The 18,496-nt window shown below is 61.5% G+C and overlaps 1 protein-coding gene across 1 annotated transcript; it reads right to left on the bottom strand.

The window, feature by feature from the left end:
- Positions 1 to 1,414: 1,414 nt before the first annotated feature.
- CHRND (cholinergic receptor nicotinic delta subunit) lies at positions 1,415 to 12,979 on the bottom strand. The gene is made up of 12 exons (XM_037908948.2): positions 12,845 to 12,979; positions 10,395 to 10,540; positions 9,826 to 9,870; positions 8,957 to 9,066; positions 8,313 to 8,468; positions 6,773 to 6,894; positions 6,228 to 6,428; positions 4,590 to 4,701; positions 4,183 to 4,297; positions 3,242 to 3,452; positions 2,523 to 2,641; positions 1,415 to 1,597 (listed from the first exon to the last, which is right to left on the bottom strand). Exons 1-12 carry the CDS (start codon positions 12,894 to 12,896, stop codon positions 1,415 to 1,417), a joined length of 1,572 nt encoding a protein of 523 aa, XP_037764876.1. The 5' UTR covers positions 12,897 to 12,979.
- Positions 12,980 to 18,496: the final 5,517 nt, after the last annotated feature.

The raw sequence follows: 18,496 nt of genomic DNA, 5'->3' as shown, positions 1-18,496 counted from the left end.
CCTGCTGCAGCTCCTCCATCTTGTCTTCAGTCCTGCTGCTGACCTCTGGAGGGACTTTGCTACACTGAAGCTTTGAACCAAGGACTGATGACCCATCCCAGCTGGGGATGTTCTCCAGAGACTTGATTTGAGCCTGCAGCTTATTCTATCACTGCTACAAGCCTGCACCAAGAACTTGGCCATCACTGTATGTCATTGATTCCAGTTAACCCATTCTCGCTCTCATCTCTAGCTTTTTCCTTTTATGAATAAACCTTTAGATTTTAGATTCTGGAGGATTGGCAACAGCGTGGTTTGTGGGTAAGATCTGATTTGTATATTGACCTGGGTCTGGGGCTTGGTCCTTTGGGATTGAGGGAACTTTTTTCTTTTACTGGGGCATTGGTTTTCATAACTATTCATCCCCATAATGAGTGGCACTGGTGGGGATACTGGGAAACTGGAGTGTCTAAGGGAATTGCTTGTGTGACTTGTGGTTAGCCAGATGGGTGAGACCAAAGTCCTCTCTGTCTGGCTGGTTTGGTTTGCCTTAGAGGTGGAAAAACCCCAGCCTTGGGCTGTAACTGCCCTGCTTTAAGCCATTTGTCCTGAATTGGCACTCTCCGTTGGGTCCCACCAAAGCCAGCATCGTTACAGAGGCAGAGTTGCCCTGACCAGGGGATGGATCCAACCAGCTGGGAATTGTCCCCAGGGCAGGGCTGGGAGCGTTGTCACACCCCGACTGGGGGATGAATCCTGCTGGGAATTGTCCCCTGGAAGGGCCGGGGCTCCCTCACATCTGAGGGAAGGGCTGGTAGCCGTGGGGCTTGGAACTGCCAATAATCAAACATGTCCCTGAGACTGACCCTGCCCATGATGAGCTAACCCTGTGGCCTGTAGCACTTGCTGGCTGGTCACATGGCACCAGCTTCGCCTTCTTCCCATCTACTTCCCAGCTGCTCAGAATCCACTAATTTCCCTATGTGCCTTTCCAGTGAGGTTACACAGGTGTTATCCACCGCCCAGTGGGAGGGGAAATGGGGATACAGGGCCTAGCGCGAGGTGCTGGCCAGTGGGAGTGGAGGAGAGGGGAGATGGGGCAACAGGACCTAGCGTGGGGTGCTGGCCAGGGGGAGGGGAGGAGAGACGGGGAGACAGGGCCTAGCGTGGGGTGCTGGCCAGTGGGAGGGGAAGGGAGGCTGGCCGGGGTGGGGGCCAGTGGGAGGGGAGACTGGTCTGGGCTTGGGATGGTGACTCCCTGCCATGCACGCCCTGCAGCCGCTGGCTGAGAACCGTGGAGTTTATTCAAGTGCCAGGAATGAGACAAGAGCAGCCAAGGTCACCGACATGCCAAAGCCCCGGGGAGGGGCCTGGCACCCCGCAGGCAGAGGGCGGGGCAGCAGTGCAGCCCAGCAGGGGCAGGTAGCCGTGGCCCCTAGACGAAGTGTCTGTGCTCCATCCTGTAGTCGAAGGGGTCCCCAGCGAAGGGCAGCTCGGGGGGTTCGTTGTAGATTCCCGTCAGGAAGATCCCCAGGGTCCCAAGGATCACCACCGGGGTCACCAGGAAGAGGCAGAGGCGGTCAACCGTCCGGGCAACGCGGTTCCAGTTATCCTTCTCCTGGGGCGGGGGGACACCGGGGGCGGGGATGGGACACAGGGCGGGGCAGAAACAGACAGGGGTGGGGTACAGCACGTGAAGGGGGGGCAGAGCTTGTTAACTGGAGTGAGTCTGGGGCTGGTGAACGTGCCATGGCCAGGAGCCCCCTATCCACACAGCAGAGATAGCCTAGGCTCCCAGGGCACCCTGATCCCCTTGGCTCCTCCAGCACCCTGCTCCCCCTGGCACCCCACTTCCCCAACACGACACTCCCTGTGGCGCCCTGCACCCCCAGCACACCCCTTCCCATGGAACTCTGCTCCCCCTGGCACCCCGCTCCCCCTGGCACCCTGATCCCCCTAGCACCCCACTCCCCTGACACCCTGATCCCCATGGCACCCCACTTCCCCAACACAACACTCCCTGTGGCACACTGCACCCCCAGCACACCCCTTCCCATGGAACTCTGCTCCCCCGGCACCCCGCTCCCCCTGGCACCCTGATCCCCCTAGCACCCCATTCCCCTGGCACCCTGATCCCCATGGCACCCCACTTCCCCAACACAACACTCCCTTTGGCACTCCTTCCCATGGAACTCTGCTCCCCCTGGCACCCCGCTCCCCCTGGCACCCTGATCCCCCGGCACCCACCAACAGAATTCTCCCTAGCCTGAAGGGAGGGGAGTTCAGGCTTTCTGCCCCACTTAGTCTCTTGTGCCCAGATGAGGTTGCCAGCAAGGGGCCAGTTAGAACCCACTGTGGCAACTGGGGGTGTTCTGGCCCCCAGCAGGCACCTCCATCTTGCTGCGTGGGACTGACTGGGAGGGCGTTGCTGGGACTGGCCAGTGAGGCAGCCCTGGGGCCGTTCCCACTCAACACCCCGGGGCTGGGCTCTGCCCAAGCCCCTCCTGGCGGCTCTGGGCTGCTGCCTGCCCGGGCACACCCACCTCGTTGTAGTCATTCTTGTCCCGCGTGTGCTTGATGATGAAGTTGGCGCCGTCGATGGCCGGCTTCACCTCGCTGTACAGCTGCTCTTGAATGTCGGCCATGCCCAGGGGCCTGGGCCCTGCCAGCGGGCAGGGAGGAAAGGAGATGCTGTGAGGGATGGCACCAGTTTGCTGGCTTCATGTGTGGGGCCAGGGTCCTGACTTGGGACATGGGGCTCAGGGGGTGGGGCTCCAGGGTCCCATCCCACGGTGCAGGGCTCAGGGAGCAGGGCCAGGGTCCTGGCATGAGGCAGGGGTCCCATTCTGGGGCGCGGGCTCAGTGGGGCCGAGGTCCTGTCCCAGGGCCCGGGGGAGGGAGGGCCAGGTTCCCGTCCTTGGGCATCGGGTTTGGGGTAGCTGGGGTCCCATCCAGGACTCGGTTGAGGGGGTAGGACTGGATCCCATGCCGGGGAGGGGCAGCCGGGTCCCGTTCTATGGTTCAGGGAGTGGGCAGGGTCTTGCCCTTGGGTGTGGGGCGTGGGCTGAGCTCCCAGCCTGGGACGCGTGGAGCCCTCCCTTCTGTGCTCTGTGGGTGCCTGCCGCCCTGGGCTGTACAGCCCAGTTCTCTCGAGGCCTCAGCCTGCCGGGACCCGCCGTTCCCCCGGGCACTAAAGGAGCCACCGGGCCCGCTGGGAGAGCCCCGTGGCACCCACCCCGTCCCCCGGCCGCGGGGCGCTCACGGGAGGGGGTGACGCGGCTGGCCAGCCCGTGCCGCTCCGACTGCTTCTCGAACATGAGCTCGCTGCGGGACTTGACGGCGAAGTACTCCTCCGCCTTGGCCATGTAGCCCACGGAGCTGCTCCGCCGGATGAGCAGGCTGGCGCGGGGCCCCGGCTCGCTCTCCGCTGGCCTGGACATGTGCAGCAGGCACGGCAGCGTCTCCAGGAAGAGCTGGGGACGGGGGAGAGGCCGGTGCTGGGTGCGTCTCGGGGTAGTGGGGGGCTCCAGAGCCGGCTCGACGCTCCCCAGCCTCCTGCAGGTGCGTGACTGCAGCCTGGCCTTTGGGGGGCGCTCCCGGGCAGCCGCTCTCCCCTGGGCCGAGCCTGCAGGAGCTGGGCTGGCCTGTCTCCCCTAGCTGGGCTGAGGGCCAGGTGGGGTGCCCCTGCGCCAGGCCCTGGGGGGCCGGGGTGACGCCTAGAGAGAAGGGGCTGGTGCTGGCCAGGCCTAGCTGGAGACAGCCACTGTACCGGAGGTGCACGGGAACTCTCATGCCACTGGGTGGCAGCATTACTCAGCAGCTGTGGGCACTGCCAGGGTTGAACGCAGGATGCCCGGGGACGTGACTCCCGGGGGGCGTGGGCCTCTGCCCTGGTGTGAATCTGCCCCGGTGCCCGCCGCTTGGTCTGCGCAGTGCCAGTGGGGCTGGCTGATTTGTGCGGTGCCCAGGCCTTTCCCATGCCCCTCGCTCCCAGGCCCGGGGATCGTGCTAGCGGATTCTGGAGCTGCAGGAGGAGATGGTGGTTGGGCTCCAGGGGCCCCGGCACGAGCCGAGGGAGCAGCCAGTCCCCGGAAGGCATAGGGGCACAGAGACGGGGTGATGGGCTGATGGAGGTAGCTGGGCGTCCGCCCTCCCGGGCACTAAGCCCAGCCAGAGGCCCCTGTGCCCAGCTCCCCCGCTCACCTCTTTGATCCAGCTGGACATGACGTGGGTGCTGGGCGTCCGGAAGTGGATATTCAGCACGATCACGCAGGTCCCCACCACCGCGGTCACCAGCAACATGATGAAGAGCAGGTACCTGAAGGGGCAGAGACCAGCTCCCAGTGGGGGCAGCCTGGCTTCCCTCCTGGAGACAGCAGGGCCTGGGCCCCCTGCCAGAGGGGGGCTCTGTAGGAGCCCCATGGACCAGCGACAACGCAAGGGGTCTCCTTCGCTGTGGGTGCGTCCGCTGCTGGGGGAAACACTCCGAGACCTTCCCAGCAGGGACCAGCCACCTCCACCAGCCACGGGACACCCAGCATCCCCCTCTCAGCATCCCCAGCAAGCAGAGTGGGCCCGCGGGGCACGTGGGGCAACCCATGGAGACTCACTTGCCAATGAGGGGGATGGCGAGGGAGGTGGCTGGCAGGCGCTGGGAGATCAGCAGCAGGAAGACAGACTGGGCCAGCAGGACGGAGATAGCCAGAGTCATCTTCTCCCCACCTGGAGAACAGACAGAGCTCAGAGTAACACCCCCTCTGCTCCCCCTCAGCCCAGTGGGAAGACCCCTAGGGAAAGAGGGGATCCAAGGAGATGGAGCCCCCTGTGATGAAGTGGGACTGTTCTTAATGTTTCCTCTGAATAATGTGGGGGTGCCTCAGTTTCCCCTAGGCATTTCTTAAGTATCTAGGTGGTGGGGTAAGGGGCTATGATCATTGCAGAGCCCTAGAGGGCAGGTGTGTGCAGGGGTCTGGACACAGAGAATGGCCGACACCCTGTTTCCTGGCCACTGATGGCCTGGGCCCTTCTCCCCTGCAAGGTGAGAGCTAAAGGGTTGGAGAACAAAGGAGTCAGGTGACCTCCTGACCCGGGAAAGGGACAAAGCCCAGAGGAGCGGGGGGCTGGAGTGAGTTTCAGTTTTGGGGCTGGCTGGGACATGGAGTGAAGTGCAGATGTGGTTGTCTGGCTCACTGCCCCCCGCAAAATGGACCCAGCTGAGGGGTCCTGTTCTCTGCACCTGCAAACTCTGTTTTAGACCATGTTCCTGTCGTCTAATAAACCTCTGTTTTACTGGCTGGCTGAGAGTCACGTCTGACTGCAGAGTTGGGGTGCAGGACCCTCTGGCTTCCCCAGGACCCCGCCTGGGCAGACTTGCTGTGGGAAGCACACGGAGGGGCAGAGGAGGCTGAATGCTCCGAGGCCGGACCCAGGAAGGTGGAGGCCGTGTGAGCTGTGTGTCCTGCAGACAGGCTGCTCCCAGAGAGGAGACTTCCCCAGAGTCCTGACTGGCTTCATGGGGAGCAGTTCCAGAGCATCGCCCGGGGACTCCGTGACACCCCCCCCCCCCCCCCCCGGAACCGCCCCCGGCTCACGAGCCCCATGACACCCGGGATGCCAGCTCTGATCCCCACCTGACACAACGCAGGCCTGGGCGTTTCCAGCCACCTTCCTGGGGGAGCTCTGGCCAAGGGAACAGCAGCTCCACAGGGGAGGAACCTGAGCCCGAAGGCACAAACGGGGGCAGGTGGCCCAGCAGGGGTGGGGGAGCTTGGCCTCGCCAAATCCTCGCTGTCAGTATCGGGGGGTGGAGGGCTCTCCCTGCCCAGTTGGGTACTCATGGTTGGGGGAGACCCAGTACTCACTGTGGGGGGGTCAGGATCCTACACTCAGTGGGGGTGTGTTGGGGGGGTCTGTGTACTCACTGTAGGAGCAACCCTGTACTCCCTTGGGGTGGGGGCCCTGCACTCACTGGGGGTGGGGTGGTGGTCCCCATACTCACTCGGGGGGGGGGGGGGGGCCTGTACTCACAGGAGGTGAGATGGGGGACCCTGTACTCCCTTGGGGTGGGGGTCTCACTGGGGGTCGGATGGGGTCCCTGTACTCCCTGGGGCGGGTGAGGACCCTGCATTCCCTGGAGGTGGGATGGGGGAGCTCTGTACTCCCTGGCGGGTGAGGACCCCATGCTCCCTGGGGTTGGGATGGGGGAGGCCTGCACTCCCTGGGGGTGGGATGGGGGACCCCGCACTCACTTTCGGCCGGCAGGTAGAAGACGAAGATGGCCATGAAGGCGATGAGGATGCAGGGCAGGACGATGTTGATGACGTAGAAGAGCGGCTTACGCTTGATGATGAGGTAGAAGGTGATGTCCTGGTACTTGCTGCTCTCGGGCGAGACGCTCCTGTCGATGTTCTTGCGGGCCGGTTTGTGGATGATCTCCCACTCATCGTTCTCTGTGGGAGCAGGGTGGGCAGAGAGGAGGTGTATTGCTGGGGCCCCACTGGCCCTCACGCCCCCCAACATCCCCACACGGCACCCTGGGACATGGGACTGGCCCTGCCGTGCCTTTTGATCCCGGTGTCTCAGTGCCCTGATGGCCCATGCTCTACCCTCTGCACCCTGGGGAGACCTCTCTGCCCCTGGAGCCCCCTTGTTTCCTCCCATGAGGAGACAGCCTCAGGATAAAGCCGCCTCCTCCGGGGCAGTGCCCTGCCCCGGGCAAACTACTCAGGTCACCGGACGCTGCCATGCCAGCCCCTGGCTCTGCCCAGCGGGGGGAGGCGGGGACGTGCTTTACCCGTGAAGGCCTCCAGGTCGATGGTGATCCATTCCACCAGGTAGCTTTTGTTGAGCGTTCTGTCAGGATCAGGTTCCTGCTTCAGGTTCATGGTGATCTCCTTGGCATTGTAGCGGAGCGAGCTGGGCCCGACAAGAGACGGGTGAGTGGCGGCTTGCCTCCCCCTTGCTCCACCCCACTCCCCCGTGCCTCATGCTGCCAGCGAGGATGGGGGCTCCCCATGAGTGGTGCGCCCCGGCCGAGGTCTGGCACTCAATGGCTGCCCCAGTTGTCATGGGGAAGCTGATCCAAAGCCCCAGTGGGTGGTAGATCTGGCCCAGGATACAGTGCCAGGGCAACTTTGATGGGCATCTTTCCATTGACTTCAAAGGGCTCTGGCTCTTTGGGCCTGGCCTGGTGGTGGGCACTGGGGCTGGGCTGGGCCTCCAGCCGGTGGGGTGTGACGTTATTAATATGAACTGTGACTGTATAGATCATTGTTGCAACCAAGGTCCTGTAGTGGCACCAAATCTTGGCCAAAGAAGGTCAGACAAGGTGTCTAGGAGAAGGTTATGGTTTGCTGGTTATGATTATGCTGTCTGTATGCAGGTATCATTTTTGTATTTAGAATTACCGGTATCGGCTCTATACTGTCTGTATTGCAAACTTGTGCTATGCTTCTGGGTGACACCCCAGACAATTTGGCATCAGCACTGCCTAGCCTGCTTGATGGCCCACTGAGGACCATCAGCTCTACAGCTGGCCCACTGAGAGAAGGCAGACACGCCTTGTGACTCAGCAAGGCCTGCAGGGACCTGCCTATGGACAGAGCTCTGACGCTTTCAAGCCATGGCTGGGCAGCTTGTGTTTGGGACAAAGGAAGCACAAGCCACATGGCAAAAGGACTATAAAAGGCAGCTGCATCATCTCCATCTTGTCTTCAATCCTGCTTCTTACCTCTGGAGGGACTTGGCTACACTGAAGCTCTGAACAAAGGACTGAATGACCCATCCCAGCTGGGGATGTTCTCCAGAGACTTGATTTGAGCCTGCAGCTTATTCTATCACTGCTACAAGCCTGAACCAAGAACTTGGCCATCACTGTATGTCATTGATTCCAGTTAACCCATTCTAGCTCTCATCTCTAGCGTTTTCCTTTTATGAATAAACCTTTAGACTCTAGATTCTAAAGGATTGGCAAGAGCGTGATTTGTGGGTAAGATCTGATTTGTATATTGACCCGGGTCTGGGGCTTGGTCCTTTGGGATCGGGGGAACCTTTTCTCTTTTACTGGGGTGTTGGTTTTCATAACCATTCGTCCCCATAACGAGTGGCGCTGGTGGGGATACTGGGAAACTGGAGTGTCTAAGGGAATTGCTTGTGTGTCTTATGGTTAGCCAGTGGGGTGAGACCAAAGTCCTCTCTGTTTGGCGGGTTTGGTGCCTTCACAGTAAAGGAACCCCAGCCTTGGGCTGTGACTGCCCCGACACTCACAGTGTGTCCCGCCCGAGGCCGCACCGGTACACGGGGCTGCGCTGCAGCGAGCGGGGTGAGGCCCTCACCTGAACTTTAGGCTGCAGTTCTGCCAGTCGAAGGGGAAGAAGTTGACGTTGATGGGGCAGGGGCTGTGGAAGATGGCGGGCGGCAGCCAGTAGACGAAGCCGGAGTCGTAGATCAGCACGTTGCAGTAGTAGGCGATCTGGAATAAGCCGTCGTTGCTGCGCAAACAGAGACACGAGTGGGGCTGACGGGGAGCTCAGCATGGCTGGGGGAGCCCTGACGGGCTCTAGGCTAGTGCAGAAAACCCTGTGTCCCTAGGAGTCATGGGCCGGGACCAGTGTGCGGGAAAGCCCCAGGGGACCTTTCACCCCTGCGCTGTGGGGTGGGATCTGTGACTGGAGTTCGGTGCCCCAGCACGGACACAGCTGTCCCCAGGGCGATGGCACCTGCTGTGGGGTGGGATCTGTGACTGGAGTTCCGAGTGCTGGGCACCCGCTGCCAGATTCCCCGACCCACTTGGAACCACCCCAGATCTGGGCTGGGCACGGCCCCCACGGCTCAGAGGCACCTCGTGGGCAGGCGCAAGGCGAGGGAGCCCCGCTCCGAGCCCTCGCTCTGCCAGCCGCGGGACTGTGACGATCTTGCCAAGGGCCCGAAGACAGTGCTGTGGGCTGGGTCCTCTGGGAAAAGCCAGGCCAGGACTCACTTGTTCTCCAAGACGATCTCGGGCAGCCACAGCATGTCGGGGGGCAAGCGAAGGATCTTCAGGCCACCGAACTCCGACTTGTTCCACTGCAGCCTGTAATCTGTCCAGCTCTGCGGGAAATCAAGCTTCCAGGATGGAGCCTCCACCCAGCGGCTGGGACCCCCTCCCACACTCCCGCCTGCTCCGAATCTCCCGTCCCCAGGCCGGCAGGCTCTGAGGAGAGGCCAAGGAACAGAGCCTGGCCCAGCTGCCCTCTGATGGCACCGTGATGGAATGAAGGGCAGGGAGCAGCACCAGACGTGGGCACTAGTGGTGGCATTGCAGTGGAGAAGGTGCCCTGAGCCCCAAGGTCCCGTTGCGTGTCCCTGAAGGCTGGCGCTCCCTGCGATGGGATGGGGGGGGATAGAGGGTTTTGTTTTGTTTGTAGTCCGAGCTCTCTAGAGGTGGCTCTCTAGAGCCCTGGGGTCTGCTCCCCTGAGAAGGAAGAGCGCTGTTTGGTGAAGTTCTGCTTTACTTGGAAGGACTTTGCTGCTGGCCCAGAGGAGATGGGTGAGGGAACTTTGAAGGGGACAGACCATTCACAGCTAGACTGGGATCCTCTGGAAGGGGAGGAACTCACTAATGTGGCATGGCTGGAGGGCTGTCACCTCCACAGCGGGAACTGACCGGAGTTCCTAAAAGGGAAACTGAGGCAGGGTGCCGCAACACCGGGTCTCAGTGCCAGGGGGCACGGCGAGAGGAGGCATCACGTGACACACACCGAGCACCGGTCGGCGGGTTGACTTTCAGCACTGGGGGCCCACCCAGAGAAATCCCTCCACAAGTGGCTGGGCCCCGGGGACTCAGAACCCAACAGGGGGCCGACTTACGTGATCAAGCCACACGCTGGTGGTGAGGGTCTCGTCGGCCTCTTTCTGGAAGGACACCAAGCAGAAATGAGACACAGAGTGGGCCCCGGCCCTGCCGCTTGGCACCAGCGGGGTCAACAATCGCTTGGGAAAGGCATGTTTGTGTCACGTGCGGTGCCGACGCAAACCCAAGGAGCCTTGAGATCTGAACCCAGGCTAACGCCTGCTGAGCCGAGGGGCCTTGGGCCTGGACGGGGCTGGGCCAGGGGCTCAGTAACTGGCTCGGGTCTCTCTCCAAGGCATGATGAGGGCCGGGACGAGTCTCCGGCTTTAAAGAGAGGCCATGCTGAGCTCCTGGAGGGTCAGAAAGCCGTGGTGAACTTCAGCCCTTGTGGACAGCCGCTGTGTTCTCCCCCGGGCTAGCTCCAACACAGCCGTGCAGGTGCAATCAGCCCCTCCCGACCAATGACCCGCAGGGCTGAGGACGCACCCGAGCCGGAGGGGCCCAGAGGATCTCCACCGGCCAGGGCAGGCCCGGGATCCGGCGAGCCGAGTGGTGGAAGGCCCCCCGAGGTGCCTGCCAAGCTCACCAGAGAGACGAGGTTGGAGAGCGTCAGGCCCAGGTCCACGTTGACGCTCTCGTCCCTGGAGGTGACGGGCCGCAGCTCCTTGTTGTAGCCCTTCTCCACAAAGAGGTAGTTCATGAGACGCTCCTCCTGGTTCACAGCCAGGCCGCCTGCGGGACACGGGCGCAAGCACAGGGCTGAGCCCACGACTCCAGGGGAGCGGGACTAGCCGAGTCTGAGCAGGCGGGAAGGAGCGGCGGTGAGACCCCTCTGTGACGTGATTGACATAAACTGTGACCGTGTGGATCGGGTGTTGCAACTGCTGTCGTATATTTGCCGCAAATATTGTACAAAGGCTGTCGTGTGAGGTGTCTGTGGGAAGGTTACGATTTGCTGGTTGGGATTATGCTGTCTGTGTGTGTGTACCGTTTTTGTAGCTGAAGTTGTGAATATTGGCTATGTACAGTACTTGTATCTCACTGTGTTTTGATTCTAAGTAGCCTCAGTGAAGCATTTGGTCAGCTTCTTAAGAAAGGACTATTCTCAGTAAGTGCCCAGTCAAGAAACACTTAGCTGACAATAAGAACAGGAGGACTTGTGGCACCTTAGAGACTAACAAATTTATTAGTCTCTAAGGTGCCACAAGTCCTCCTTTTCTTTCAACCGACAGTGAACTTTGGGAAATGCCAATCCACATCTGAGCTTTCCTGGGAACGTTCAAACTAACATGCAAACAACAGTGTTGGCCTGTAAAGAACTCAATCATGCATGGACATGTGACTTGCCCATGTGACTCCAAACTCCATCTTGCTGCTGTGATTTTCCACAGTAAGAGCAAAAGGGGTCCTTCCACAGGCAGAGAATATAAAAGGCCCTGAAAACCCCTCCATTTTGTCTTCAGTCCTGCTTCTGACCTCTGGAGGAACCTTGCTACAAACTGAAGCTCTGAACAAAGGACTGATGACCCATCTCAGCTGTGGATGTTCTCCAGAGACTTGATTCCAGCCTGCAGTTTATTCTATCACTGCTACAAGCCTGAACCAAGAACTTGGCCATCACTTTATGTCATTGATTCCAGTTAACCCATTCTAGCTCTCATCTCTAGCTTTTTCCTTTTATGAATAAACCTTTAGATTTTAGATTCTATAGGATTGGCAACAGCGTGATTTGTGGGTAAGATCTAACTTGTATATTGACCTGGGTCTGGGGCTTGGCCCTTTGGGATCGAGGGAACCTTTTTTCTTTTACTGGGGCATTGGTTTTCATAACTATTTCATCCCCATAACGAGTGGCACTGGTGGGGATACTGGGAAACTGGAGTGTCTAAGGGAATTGATTGTATGGCTTATGGTTAGCCAGTGGGATAAAACCAAAGTCCTCTCTATTTGGCTGGTTTGGTTTGCCTTAGAAGTGGAGAAACCCCAGCCTTGGGCTATAACTGCCCTGCTCTAAGCAATTTGTCCTGAACTGATACTGTCAGAAGGGTCCCACCAAAGCCAGCATCGTTACACCCTCCACCCACTGCATGCACTTCCCAGCCCCCCTCCCTTCCACTTGGAGAGAAGCCCTACCCTGGATGGACCAGGCTGCAGGAGAGAGGCCTGGAGGGCAGAGGGAATGGCTTGGAGGGGTGAGATGGGCACTGCCCACATGTGAGGGTCTTACTGGCTGCTGGGAGCCTAGAACAGGGCATTGCATGGCTGTGGCCCACCTTCTGGGGCTTGCTGCTGAGGGAATAACCAGTCGCTCCACTACCAGAGCCCCATGCTTGCTGCGCTCCCTGGCTCAGCGCCCCCAGGGGATTTAGGCACTTGACTCCTGTTGACTGCCAGGTGCCAGCTCCTCAGGCCAGGCTGGGAAGCTGGATGGGATCTTCCTAGGAGAGGATTGACCCCCCCACCCGGGTGCGCACACACATGCATGAATGCGTGAACACACACACGCCCCTCCACATCCATCCCCCGGCCCTGAGCCTGTTCTGAGTGGGTGGGTTTGGTGAGCCTGTCGCTGGGGCCGGGCCAGGGGGGCATTCAGGAGCATTCTGCTCTGGAGCAGGGGATGAGTCATTCCTGTCCGGCTGCCTGTGGGCAGAGGGGCAGGTGGGCTCCAGGGGGCAGGGGCAGCGATACCCGGGGGCCTGCTGTGTGGGTGGGGAGGGGGTGCTGTCAGCGCAGCACGGACGGGCAGCAGGATCCCAGCCTGGTGCTCTCTCCCTGGCAGGGGCTGGAGACCTGGCCAAAGCAAAACAGCTGGGGGGGGGGGGGAGGGGCGCGCGCTCAATGGGGTGGAGTCACTCCAGAACCATCACCCCAGTGCCCCTCCTGGCTTGGCCTCGGTCAGGCCCCCGCCCCGAGCTCCCACCCTGACCCCTGAGATTGGTGCCCACAGCATCAGTTCTCCCGGTGGGAAACAGAATGGGGGGGAGCAGAGGGTGCGGGGGGGGGGTTGTTTCACTGGCAGCCCCGCGTCCTTACCCGACAGGGTGACGGCCCAGAGCAGAGCGAGCCGCAGGGCCGGCCTCTCCATGTTCCGTGGGTGCTGGTGCCCGGCCGTGCCTTGCTCCCTGCCAGCCCCTCGCTGGCTCCTGGATCTGTGGCGAAGGCCGGAAGCCCGAGCTGGGAATGTGGATGGACAGCGACAGGTGGGGGTGGGAGGGGGACATGGGAAGAAAATAGCAACAGCTCAATCCCTTCCCACGGCCCCCAGCCTCCACTCCCTATGCCAGGAGCAGGGACTTGGTTTGCTTGTGGTATGTGCTGGGCAGGAAGGGGTGGCTGGGGGGCAGAGCACACCTGTCCTGGCCCCAGCGCTGGGTACCCGGCAGCTCACGGAGTGGACCCTGGCCCCTCGTGTGACACTGCGGAGGGAGGGGAGGCCCCGCAGGACTGGGTCCGGGGAATGGGACTGGCTGGGCTCTGTGGCAGCTGATCCACCCCATCTCGTGGGGGGCAGGCCACTGGGCCAACGGCAGCCCCCAGCCACGGTAGGGGGGCTGAGCCTGGGCAGGAGATGGGGGTGCCATGCATCCACATGGTCTGGTCTAAGCCCTGGCCTCTGACCAGTCCCTTGGGAGTGTCCCCTGCAGTGGGCTGGACCCCAAGGACCCCCCAGGACTGGGCCCCCACGACTCCAGAGCTGGCCCTTCGGGGTCCAGTTCCTCATGGCTCCCTGCAGCAAACCCAGCCCAGCCAGGCCCTGCGGGGGCTCTGCCTGTGCCCGTCAGGGCTCCAAGCTCCAGGGAGTGTCCGCGGTGACACCGGCAGCCTTGTCAAACCGAGGTAGTCGTGTACCAGTCCCCGGGCACCCAGCCGCTGAGAGCCCTCCGGCTGGCACAGTGAGGCGGGGGTTAAGCCAGTGTTCAGCCAGGCTACAGCCAGGGCTCTGCACAATCTGCCATCTTTGCATCCTTCCTCCAGCCTTGAACCTTTGCTCTCCGTCCCAGGGCAGGCCTGGACCAGTGTGAGCTCCGCTCTTAATCCAGCAGCCGGCCACCTTTCCCCATCATTCTCCAGCTCGCTCAGGGCCTTTTCTCTGCTTCCCCGCAGGGCGGTGGGGCCCACCCCACCCCACCCTTGGTCCCAGGATGAGAGAGACCAGGTCGGGGAGGCAATAGATTTTATTGGGCCAGTGTCTGTGGGCGGGCGAGACAAGCTTTCGAGCTTGGCAGATCGGTCTCCAGGTGGGAACGGCCCAGCCAATGCGCTTTCCATCGGCTGGGCTGCATCCTCCATTCGCAGGTGGGGTCTTTACCCAGTTTGTTAAGGGCTCTGGTCTCCATGTGTCTCAACCGCCCCGTCCCATGTCATTACACTCAGCGGACAGCAACACAGAGCCTGGGGGAAACTGAGGCACGCATGGGCCTCATATGAATATTATCACAATGTCCACGTTCCTCAGCAGGGGTGAGTGAGGCTGAGAGACACAGGGTGGCACAGAGGAGGAGGATCCAGGGCTCATGGTGGGGGCCGGGGATGGTGAGGGAGAGAGGCAGTTGCCGGCACGTGGAGGATGTGGGAGAGGAGAGAGCGACGAGGGACAGATTCCCCACACAGCCCCTAAAGCCGGCTCCTGCCCCTGGCACTGTGGGGCTGGGAGGGGTGGGGCGTGACATGGCCAGGCTCCTCCCCCTGTAAAGACATCTGTTCTGCAGGGCCAAGCTGCGTGCCCTCCTGTGGCTCTCCCGGCAACTCGAGCGGCCTGGCTGGGGCCCTGCCCTGCCCACCCCATTGCAGACGTGCCCGGACCTAGGGGGCAGCCTGCCCAGAAAGGTGCTCGGCTTGGCCCTGTCTGTTGCTTTGACGCACAGAGGGAGCGGGAGGCTAGTTTTTGCACTGGGAGGTCAGATGGTGTTGGTAACTCAGACGCCTGCCACACAGCAGGGAGCAAAGCTCTCTTTGTTAATGATACCACAGCCCTGCCCTTCAGTGAAGGGCCAACTGAGCTCCCAGCCCACATCTCTTGGGGCCTCCAAGGAGACCTCCAGCAGCCCACACCCCTGCCCTCCCCCCTCCCTGAGATCTGGGACTCCAGGCTCAGTGCTGTGGGCAGGGGCCCAGGCTGGGGCAGAGGTGCAATACAGAGTGAATTGCCCCTGGGGATCAGCAGCTGGCACGCCTCTCCCCCACACCCCATGTAGCTGCCGGGTGAGTCCCCAGGCTGGGGCAGGGGCCCTCAGTGGGGAGGGGACCCCCTGCGGGAGGCCGTAATTAAGGCTAAGATTTTGTCACCGTTATTTTTAGTAAACGTCATAGGCAACAAACAAAAATTCACTGCCTGTGACCTGTGCTTGACATTTACTAAAAATATCCCTCACAAAACGGGGAGGTGGATTCAGCACCCACGGTTGATGGGGATACGGGATCCCCCACCTCTGGGGTGGCCCTCCGCCCAGGGCAGGAGGGAGCTCCGGGGGGTTCTCCACCACCTGTGACAAGTGCGAGCTCCGGGGTCCCTCACCACCCACAGGGGCTGGGCTGCTGCAGGTCCCCTCGCCCCCCCCGGATAGGAGTTGCAGGGTCCCCCTGTGACGAAGTGGGACTGTTCTTAATGTTTCCTCTGAATAGTGTGGGGGTGCCTCAGTTTCCCCTAGGCAGTTCTTAAGTATCTAGGGGGTGGGGTAAGGATGTATGATCACTGCAGAGCCCTAGAGGGCAGGTGTGTGCAGGGGTCTGGACACAGAGAATGGCCGACACCCTGTTTCCTGGCAGCTGATGGCCTGGGCCCTCCCCCCCTGCAAGGTGAGAGCTAAAGGGTTGGAAAACAAGGGTGATCTCCTGGCCGGGGAAAGGGACAAAGCCCAGGGGCTGGCTGGGAGTTTCAGTTTGGGGCTGGCTGGAGACATGGAGTGAAGTACAGACGTGGTTGTCTGGCTCACTGCCCCCAAAATGGACCCAGCTGAGGGGTCCGGTTCTCTGCATCCACAAGCTCTGTGTTAGACCATGTTCCTGTCGTCTAATAAACCTCTGTTTTACTGGCTGGCTGAGAGTCACGTCTGACTGCGGAGTTGGGGGGCAGGACCCTCTGGCTTCCCCAGGAGCCTGCCTGGGCGGACTCGCTGTGGGAAGCGCACGGAGGGGCAGAGGATGCTGAATGCTCCGAGGTCAGACCCAGGAAGGTGGAAGCCGGGTGAGCTGTGTGTCCTGCAGACAGGCTGCTCACAGAAAGACGACTGCCCCAGAGTCCTGACTGGCTTCATGGGGAGCAGTTCCAGAGCATCGCCCAGGGACTCCGTGACACCCCCCACCGCAGCTGGGCAGGGGCTAGGAGCTGCAAGGGGCTGGCTGGGAGCTCCAGCCCCAGGGCGGAAAATGTCACTGAGGTCTCTGGAAGTCACGGATTCGGTGACTTTCTGGGACCACCCTGACTTCTGCAGCCGGCAGGTGCGACTGACCCCAAGGCCGACCAAGCAACTCCGGGGGGCCCCGGGGCCAGCCACACCACCCCCCACACAACAGTGGCAGTCCTGGGCCGCCCCCTGCCCCCAGCACCAGTGAGTGGCCCGGAGCCCCCACTCCAGAGCAGCAGCTGCACCCCTGGAGTTTATGAATTTTTGTTTATTGTCCGTGACTTTTACAAAATATGCCTGTGACTAAATCTTAGCCTTACACCTAATGCACTGGAGAGGCAGGGCTCCTTGAGCTGTTCCCTTAGCACCAGCCTCTTCCAACTGCTACTAATCAGAGAAGCGCCAACAGCTCCGAGCCCAATGCAGAGAGCTCACCTGGGGGTGACCGTGGCCCCCAATGCCCAGGCCCCACAGGGGGACCCCGCCCAAGGCTGACTGCAGCCTCTCCGGCAACTGGGCTGGGAGGCCGAGCAGTGGGGCTCCAGACGGGCACCCCGGCCACGCCATGGCTGCCCTGCCCGCCCACTTCCTGGATCCCAATAAGGCCTGGCACTGGCTGGCGTTAGTTTTCTGTGCGGTTCAGCTCCATTTCCCGCTGTGAATTCGGGGGCTCTGCAGCAGCTGCATTTTGGGAGGCTGGCAGGGGAGGGGAGCATTGGCAGGGCTGGGATAGCCCATGGCCCTGGAGGGGTGGATTTCTCGAGGGCCACAGGGGAAAGGCCTAGTGCAACCCCCCCCACAGGGCCTGAAGAGATGAATCAGGCCAATTCACCTGCAGGCAACACCTGAGGAAAGCCAGGGCGTGCTAAGGCCTAAGTGGCTGATGAAGTCCAGCTGCAGGAGGAGCTGGGCTGGGCTTATAAAGCCAGGAAGCTGGCAGCAGAAAGGGGCTGTGGGGAAGTAAACTGCAGCCCCTCTCTGGGAGAAGAGAGATGCATTGGAGATAGGGGGCTCAATAACCTGCAGGCCCCCTGCCCCCAACAAGGAGGGTGTTGGAGCTGGCACACCTGGAGAGGGGGTTTGGAAGCTGTAGGAAGGAGCCCAGGGAAGGCGCAAACAGGGTCTGAGCGGAAGGTAGCCGTATACAGGGTCCCTGGACTGGAGCCCGGCGTAGTGGGCAGACCCAGGTTCCCCTAGCAGCCCCTGGGGAAGTGACCCTTTTAGGGCTGTGGTGGAGAAGACTGCCTGAGGCCTGTTGTGGGGCAGGGCTTTGGGACCTGGCAGGGGGAGCCGGGCTAAGGCCAGAGGGCTGAGATGTGAAGAGGAGCTGCAAATGGCGCATGATGCGTGTAACCGCAGGAAGGGGTGCTGGCCGTGCAGCGCTAAGCCCCAGGACGGCCAGGCGGGGGGGCTGCCCGTGCTGAGCAGAGTGCCCTGTCCCACCTTGGACCATGGGGCATCTTGCCTGCTCCTTTGAACTGTGTGGGATTTCTCCCTGTGCAAGTAGCCCAGGGCCTTGTGTGATGCCCTGGCAGGAGGTGAGGAACACCTAGCAGGCCCTGCCCCATGATAGCCCAGCCCCCCCAGTGCTTGGCATGCCCACTCCTTTGTGGGCAATGCCCATAGGTGTCAGAGGCCAGGCTGTCACCCGCAGGAGACAGGCCCAGCGGGAATCCATGGCCCAGCAGGCTCCCAGTCCTTGGTCTTTGCCCATGGAGCTGTGAGCCCCCAGAGCTCCTGGCTTTCCAGCGGTCCAGCTAGCCTGTGCTGTCTGCTCTGGAGGAGCATTTCCCTGCCTGTCCCTTTAAATCTGGGGGAGGCACCCACCTGCCAGCCTATGGGGCTCCCCTGGCCTCTGGCCCTTGCCAGCTGCGCCTCCCTGCCCATGCCCAGCCAGGGAGCCCTGGAGCCCTGCTCCCTTCCTCCCATGCACAGTGCCCATTCTGGGTGCCAGGCTGGGATCACAAAGAGCTCTGCCTGCCAGGGAGGCGGTGGAAGGCGCCATGGTGCTAGGGTTGGCTGGATGGGGCAGCCAGCATGGCAGGGCTGCTTGGAGCCCTGCCTGCTCTCCCTGGGAGCTGCCCATAGGCCCTTCCTCCATCAGGGTGCGGGCAGGGTGCATGCCTTTCTCTCTGGTTTTGCTGTGCTGAGGAATTGGCGATTTGGGGAGGTGGATGGCCCTGGGGTGCTGAGTTGCACCCTGCAGGTGGGGCTGCCTGGCACCTGGCCTAGCAGGCATGGACAGCACTGGGTTCTGGCTGGCCAGGCAGGGTGCGGGGAGCCTCGGGGAATCGGGCCCAGGTGTCCAGCTGGCTTCCCTGGAATCCCAGAGCTCTGTGTG

This window comes from Chelonia mydas, chromosome 9, assembly GCF_015237465.2.
Source record: "Chelonia mydas isolate rCheMyd1 chromosome 9, rCheMyd1.pri.v2, whole genome shotgun sequence".
In the NCBI taxonomy this organism is placed as follows: Eukaryota; Metazoa; Chordata; order Testudines; family Cheloniidae; genus Chelonia; species Chelonia mydas.
The sequence above is the reverse complement of the archived record's forward strand: the minus strand, read 5'-3'. Positions and strand labels throughout refer to the sequence as shown.